Source organism: Miscanthus floridulus, chromosome 7 (assembly GCF_019320115.1).
Source record: "Miscanthus floridulus cultivar M001 chromosome 7, ASM1932011v1, whole genome shotgun sequence".
NCBI lineage: Eukaryota > Viridiplantae > Streptophyta > Magnoliopsida > Poales > Poaceae > Miscanthus > Miscanthus floridulus.
Genome location: NC_089586.1, coordinates 9,449,832 through 9,457,430, shown reverse-complemented (window position 1 = coordinate 9,457,430; position 7,599 = coordinate 9,449,832). Strand labels below are relative to the sequence as shown.

General features: G+C 40.9%; 1 protein-coding gene and 1 long non-coding RNA gene across 2 annotated transcripts; both read left to right on the top strand.

Moving 5' to 3' along the window:
• Nucleotides 1-1,597: 1,597 nt before the first annotated feature.
• Nucleotides 1,598-5,309, top strand: LOC136465023 (uncharacterized). Its single transcript, XM_066463926.1, has 4 exons — nucleotides 1,598-1,918; nucleotides 3,977-4,089; nucleotides 4,552-4,611; nucleotides 4,785-5,309. Exons 1-4 carry the CDS (start codon nucleotides 1,702-1,704, stop codon nucleotides 5,307-5,309), a joined length of 915 nt encoding a protein of 304 aa, XP_066320023.1. The 5' UTR covers nucleotides 1,598-1,701.
• Nucleotides 5,310-5,588: 279 nt separating this feature from the next.
• Nucleotides 5,589-7,187, top strand: LOC136462510 (uncharacterized). The gene is made up of 3 exons (XR_010760739.1): nucleotides 5,589-5,691; nucleotides 6,788-6,895; nucleotides 6,994-7,187. It is a non-coding gene; the product is annotated as an uncharacterized lncRNA (long non-coding RNA).
• Nucleotides 7,188-7,599: the final 412 nt, after the last annotated feature.

The following is a 7,599-nucleotide window of genomic DNA, read 5'->3' as shown; positions in this document are numbered from 1 at the left end:
CCGTAGAGCTAGGGGAGGGAGAAGAGGGAGCCGCCGTATCTACACCGCCGCTGCTCCGCTCGCTGGAGGGAGAGGGAGGCCGCGCCGCCGGAGGGAAAGGGAGGCCACGCCACCACGCCGAGGGAGAGAGAGGGAGGCCACACCGTGGCGGGGCGGTAGGGGAGAGGGGCGCCGTGTGTAGAGGTGAGGGAGAGGGGCGCCGTGGCGGAGAGGTGCGCCGTGGGAGAGGAGCGCAACTTAGAGCGCCATGGGGGAAAGGGCCGCGGCTGGGAGAGGGGTGGGGCTGCAAGAATGGACTAGGGTTTCCTCGATATATATACTCCTAGCCAGAAACCGGGCTCATATGGGCTTCGCCAATAGTTAGTGGGCTCTCGGCCATATTAACCGAGGCGGGCTATTTTAAGAGGCTCACCTCCGAAAATAGCTTGATTTTTGCAGGCGGGCCTCCTGTTATTAGATTTTAGGAGGCGGTTATTTTCTACGGAGCGTCTGGTAGTGACTACCAGACGCATCACACAGTCAGTGGCATAGATGGGCATGTTGCTGCTCATGTCTAGCATAGTTGCCTTCTGCATGAGTAGTGGTGCGGGAATTGAAACTGGGACAGCTAAGGCACTGGCATGGCAGCCGCAAACCGTCTGCTACCTTGAGCCGCTTTCAGGAAGCTAGCTTAACACAGCCGCTTCTATTTTTTCCTTGGAATTCACATCTTCACCACAGAGAAGACGACTTTGATTAAAAGAATCAATCAATTCATATGATTTTCTTGGGTCTTTCTTGATTTTTGAGTGATTCATTCAACATGTAAGGACTACTTTGGAACGTAAAAATTTCATAGTAATCATGTAGAAATTTTATAGGAATTAATCCATTAAATCATTTTTATAGGAAAAAATGCTGGAAATAGTAAAATTAAAAGGCCTTCATTCCAAAGAGGGCATAATATTTGTGCCTTTTAGCTGAGAATAAATTCTGAAATAGCTAGTGGTGATGGCTGGTAGCTCTACGTACGACTATATTTTTATGTCCGATGGTGGAATCATAAGTATCCATGTCTGTATATAAACATACCCAATGGAAATTAAACTAAATATAACAGCTACGTGGGTGTATATTCATATATATAAAATATAGATCCATACAAGTGATATAAGTTTTGTTTAATTGTCCGAAAATAAATGGGAAAAGAAACACCTAAGTACAGTAATAAATTAAATAATAATGTACTCCAACGACCGTCGTACTAATAATAAACTCAACTCTATACGTAATTTAATTTAGTGCTATCAGTTCGCTGTGCTCGTACATGATTGTATTAATGTGCACAGGGTGAGCTCTACACACCATGCTCACAAGGAAGTGCTCGTATCGATCAGCACCTATATATATCTATGTTTGATGGTATTTCTATGCTGAAGTGCTGCACAACAAAACTGAAAATCACATGCTCCGCTCTGGGTTTAGCTTTTAGGGAGGTATGATTGCACTACGCTTACCAGTGACCTCCTGTATGCGTGATGCCTAGCTTGTCTTGGTTCTTTTTCCACTTTTCCTATGTCTCTGTCGCCTGATATCTGGCTGCTCTCTTCAGGCGATGCGTGGTCCGTTGGATGCGCTTTGTGATCCGTGCGCCAGGTGTGGTGCTTGTCGGGTCCGCATCTTCTTTTATCGGGTCTAGTATTGTTGAGCGCGGGTTCAGGAATGTTGAGCGCGCCCGCTACCGGTTATGGACAAAACACCGAACCCAACACTGTTTGTATTCTCGATCCGCGCGCCCAGACAGAAAGGGACTCGGTGCTTGTCCGGGCGGAGGGGGCGATTCTTCTTCCTCTGTCCTTGGTCCTCCCCATCCTGCTGCGGATCTTCTCCGTCGCCGGTTCGGAGGCTTCGTCGCGGCGGCGCTGCCAGAGGTCGGCAGGTAGCTTCGTTCGCGGCTCCCTCTCCCTTTGAGTTGAGGTATTTTTGTTTGGGATTTCGTGGTGCCTGGATCTGGTATTTGAGTTGGCTTTGTTTAGTAGAACGTATTTCGAGGGCTTAGTTCATTAGATCGGGTGTTGTCTGTGTCGATTTGCCTTGTGGTGATGTTTATTCTTCGCTGCCGGCAGCATACGACGGTTGTCCGTCTGTGATGGTGGTGTCGATGGGGAGACGAGAGTTTGGAGTGTGTCCAGATGTATCCATTGCTCTGTAGTTCAGTTTGGAGTGTTTGATCTATTCATGTAGAATGTCGGTGCAAGATTGTGGTCCTGCATGTGGTGGGGGGCAGGATCTCCTCCTTCGTCCTCCCTGTGTTTGTGATTTGTGTTTTAGGTGCTAGGATTGTCTGTCATTAGTCATTACTTTACTGACCTTGGACAGTTAATGGAGGTTGCAGTCTGCTTCCTTTCCCCTCACCTAGCCATTTGAAAATAGAGATTATTCAGGAAAGCTCTTACTGTGGATCTGTGGATGCATAGGATGTAGCCTGTACCTGCATTGTATTCAATTTCCATTTTAGTGGATGTGCTGCTTACATGTATCTGTGAGTTGAATGATGAAGCTGCAGGCTACAGGTAGCTGCTCTGCTCTCGACCAGCCACCAACTGCGTCATGTATGCTATATATGCTATTGCTAATGCTATGATATGATTTCGATCCTCCATGCATGTGCAGATGTGCTCGCTGATACACATGCTTAAATAGGACTGCCATTTAGCAGTTTTTGTTTATTTGGTTCTGTCAGATACGTTATACACATGATTAAAGAGGACTGAACATATCAGGAACTTTATTTTCTGAACTACTATATGTCTGCTTGCAATCGAAACATCGCCTGGATTTTTCTGAACCTTTTGTATGTCTGAACTACTATATGTCTGAACCTTTTTCTGAACTACTATATCAGGGTTGGCATGTTGTGGTGGTAAGGACTGAATTGATTTGTGTTTGTGTCTGCATGTGTCTGTGTTCTTCATGTGATTGGTTCTTGCATGCAGTAGGCCTCTTCTAAGATAACATAGCTGACAAAATTGCAATGGACCACATGGTGTTTGAGGTTGCACAATTGGATGGAGCAATATTGATTTGTTACAATAACATTTTTTAGTAATTGCATGGAGCTCATCCAGTTTTTACCGTCTCCTGACTTTGGCAAGTACTGCATATATTGGGATCTGTTTTTATAAGTTTGAGCTCACATGCATGGTTTATTTTAGAAATTTGTTTAAGCTCCCACAACTTACTGCATGTTTTGGAGTTTTATGGGCTCCTGGTATTTCAGTCAGTCGTTGTGCACCCTCTTGACATAGGTGATACACATGTGGCACCTGATCGTGGAAGGATTACATGGCTGTGTCTTATTAAGACACAATTTGTTTCATTCTTTGTGGAGTATGGGCATTGGGCAGGGTTGTTGCAACTCTGTCGCCCATTTGCCCCTTTTCCTGCCAGATTGGAATCAGATTGTACTAATCGGCTCAACGACTTTATTTTAGGAGTTGATAGATCAATCAGGGATTTTGACCACCAGTTTGTTTGGTTGACATTGATTTGTTTCTTTGTTAGATCTAATCATGTAGAATGTCAGTGGTCCTAAAACTGATTTTGTGTGCCTTTGTTATGTAATTTTGATAACTGAATTATGTGTTGTACTATACTATTGTACTATCTGCATATTAATAAGAAACCATGAGAGTGCTATGCATTCCGCATTTCAGGACTGAATTTCCTTTGCACAATATATGAAAATTCTATAGGGTGAGCAATACTGTCCACAAGCAGCATGTCAAGCATCTAGGTGTTCTGGTCAAAATCATGCTCCTGTTCTAGTAATTTCCTTCTTTATATAGAAGTCCTTGTACTAGTAATTTTAGCTTCTTATGCACTTGACATGCTAGGCCCTGACCCCTCATCTGTAGAGAGCTTTGCTAAATTTCAATTCGATTGGTTTTTTACTGCAGCTAGCAATGAGATCATTAACCATTTTTTTGTTATGTAGCCATGGATGATGATGAGTTTCTTTCTGATGGTGAGTCTACAAATGGTGAGAGTGAGGATGATCTTCCTAACAACTCAGAAGAGGAAACCTCTGATCCTTTCAATGATGGCGAGGTACTAAGTTCATTTTGACTTTGTTTTTGTGTGTGCACTTGTGTATTATAATAATTTGATATTTGATATATCTTGTTGCCTTTTTTAGGATCCAAATCCTGAAGATGATAATATTGATACTAGTGAAATGCTGAAAACTTTGAAGCATGTTCAAAAAGTCGTTTGTGGAGTATGTTCTGAAACCTTTGTCTGTTAATATCTGATATATCGTGTTGTGGCTGTTTTAGTTTTGTATTACTCCTGTAGTAGTAGTAGTTTAGGGTCCATGCTAGTTTATTGTTCCTGTATATACTGCATGATTATTATACTGTAGATGATTGAGTGATACTGGTGGCATTGGTCCTTGCCTATTTTTCTTTTCTATTCTTGAATGCTTGATCTCATCATGCACTTTTGTTCTTGTATAGTGCTATTTGCATTTGAACTGTACCTGATATTTTTGTTTCTATTATGTATTCTCAGTTTGCTAAGTTTGTTGAGAAGAAAGGGAAAGCAAGGGGTTCAGGTGTCCAGACTGGAAAGGTAAATTCAGTAGCATTACGATTGAGCGGATGCATGATGAGCATGATATTTCAGGGAATAGGTTTTGTTCAAAAAACATAGCCAACTAATCAAGTTTTTTGCTAAATTTGTCACCATGTTTAGTGATTCTAGTATCCTAACCAGATTTTCTTTTTTGTTGCATTGTTTTACAGAGTATCAGAACAGTTAGAGGTAGAGGTAAAGGGAAATTGAGTGGCGCTGCAGGTACATCAGAGAGACCAGGAAGTAGGTTTAATAGCAAGTACTTTGGAGAAAAGATAATAGCAAAGTTGGATGAGCGCAAAAAGAAAATTATCAGGCATCATGGCTTTGGAATTTTACTGGAGTACGATGGTTGCTCAGCACCCAGAGGCTTTGTGCAATGGATAGCAGATCAAGTAGATGTGAGTTGTAGTGACATAGTAGTTGGAGGGAAAGTGATTCCATTGGATCCATTGTCAGTCCATCTCTTTTTAGGGCTTCCAAATGATGGTGAAGATATTAAGGAGAATTATACTGAGTCTACGAAGAGCAACTTCCTTTCAGCAATCAAAGAGCCCTCTTTGCCCACGATCAAGACATTTGGGGACAAGTTGGTAGGAGGCACGTTATCTGATGATGACGTGCTTCGATACTTCATGGTTGTAGCCTTGTCTACATTTCTTTGTGCTAATTCTAGTACTTATCCGAGCCCGTAGTATCTAGGTGCATTGATTGATGTATCTAAGGTGAAAGAATGGAATTGGTCAAAGTTCATCTATGATTGGATGTTTTCTTCCATTACAAACTACTAGAAAGAAGCATCGGAGTACAATTGGTGGTTGCAGATACTTTCTAGCTGTAAGTGTGCCTATATTTGTATTTTTTTCCTTTATTCAGTTGTCCATTTTTTGGTTATGCAGCATGTTTTAGTGATGCCTTTGAAATCATATGTAGGGTTATTATCTTGATTATATCAACTTTGGAGTATGTAATCAGCTGCCCCTAGATCTGCCAAGAATCCATTGTTGGAAGGGCTCGATGATCAAGACCTTTGCTTCATATGATCGTGTGTCTGGTGACATTTATGGAAAGCGACCGGTGAGTAGTGAACCTGAAAATTCATATTTGTAGTTGTGATGTTGTGTATCCATGAGCTTTATTGATGTATCATGTATCCTTGCTGCATGAGTTTAGATCTTTCTGGAGTTGTATAAATGTTTCTTAGTCTTAGTGCCCTAAGGCTCTTCTGATTCTTACTGTCAGCAAAATGTTGACCTTGTGCTTTCTTAGAAAAAATTCTCTTCTGATTCTGCTAACACAACTTTTCATCTATTTATTGTGGTTTTGCTTGCCCAATATACATTGGTGTTGTATTGTCTAGTATGAAAAAAATCTACCAAAAATCTTGAGTGTTGATCTTAGGTTGCTTACTTGATCAAAGGCATTTATTGCAATCACCAATAATATAAATTACAAGTTACGACCATTGCAATTTTAGTTATAAGCATGTGCAATATGCATGTTAAATCTGTGCAAGTGTCATTCTTGTATTAAGTTCATAGCTCAAGATTGTGATTTCTGTAGCGATGTTGTTGGTCTGACTGTGATTAATTTCAGAGGCTGCCTGTTTAGTTTTTAGAACCAGTGGCTATCTATTTAGTGAAATTTGGTAATACATTGAAGAAGCATGTTTTAGCCAATTATCTTGATGGATTGATAATGTTCTGTAGTCATAGAAGAACAAATCTTTCTATAACTTTTTCCTTTTTTATATCTTTGTAGTAGTTGCAGGCAGTGTTTCATTTTGTCCTGTGCAGTATTTATTAAGTTTTAGAAGTAATTTATCTGCTGTGTGATATCTCAAAACTTTCTACATCTACTTGTCCTATCCAAATAAAAGCTCTCCTTTACTTCTCTTAGCCAAATAAATGGTCTGAACACCCTACTGAAAGAAAGCTATGTTGAAATAGAAAATATCTTCCTCTAAATTTTATTCTAAAAATCATACATGCATGATGAATCCTGGGGCGTTGGATGGTAATCTAATAGCCCCTAGTTCTCTATGAAGTTTGTGTGGCTGCCCATGCCTTGTTAACATTCTGTTATTGGGTTTTTGTTGACTTCTAATGCACATCTAGAGTTGTATTAGCTATAAGGGTTTTTTGAGATCACTAGTTGAGTTGATTTTATGTAGGTGAAATCCATCGATGACACATGCTATGCTGAAGAGTATCTACCGGAAGAGGCTTGTGCTCTTTTTAGGAGAACTTTGGATAGACGTTGTGATTTCATCAGGACAAATGTATGTGTCTTTGTGCAATCCTTTGATTTGATCATTTCATTACTCTTGTATAATGAAATTTACATGATTCATATGTTACTATTAACTTGGCATTACAGGACATGGATAACATGTGCAAGATTTTTGAAAACCACCATACAAGACTAGGCTTTAGGAGCCCGGGCACACTTGTTGCTAAGATGTTTATGTACATGCATAGGACTCATGTAATTAATCATGGTGGTGATGCTTCTGATGAGGCTGAGGGTTCTGCTGCTAGAGTGCCCCCTCCAAGACATGATGGTGATGATGGAGTTGTTGATGGTATCCCTGCTGAATATGAAGCTCCTCTTCCTTCTCCAGCACATCATAATGGTGATGATGATGCTGTCCGTGCTGAATATGAAGCCCCACTGCCTTCTCCAGGACATTTTGTTATGCAAGATGATGTCTTTGATGCGGGAATGGCTGGTGATACAAGTAAAACAGCTGTGAAAGAAGTGGATGGTGTTGCTACTGCTGCAAATAATACCATTATTGAAGATGTGCATCCTACAGTTGCTGCTCCTACTGAAACAAATGAAGAAGAATGTTCTGTGACTGATAAAATTGAATCTGATGGATTATACGATGGATCTGGTGGTGAGAATTGTCGTGCTTCTTAGTCAACTGAAATTATTCGTTCCAAAGACTCATTCAGCTGAAGGTACATGGAATGTTGTGTA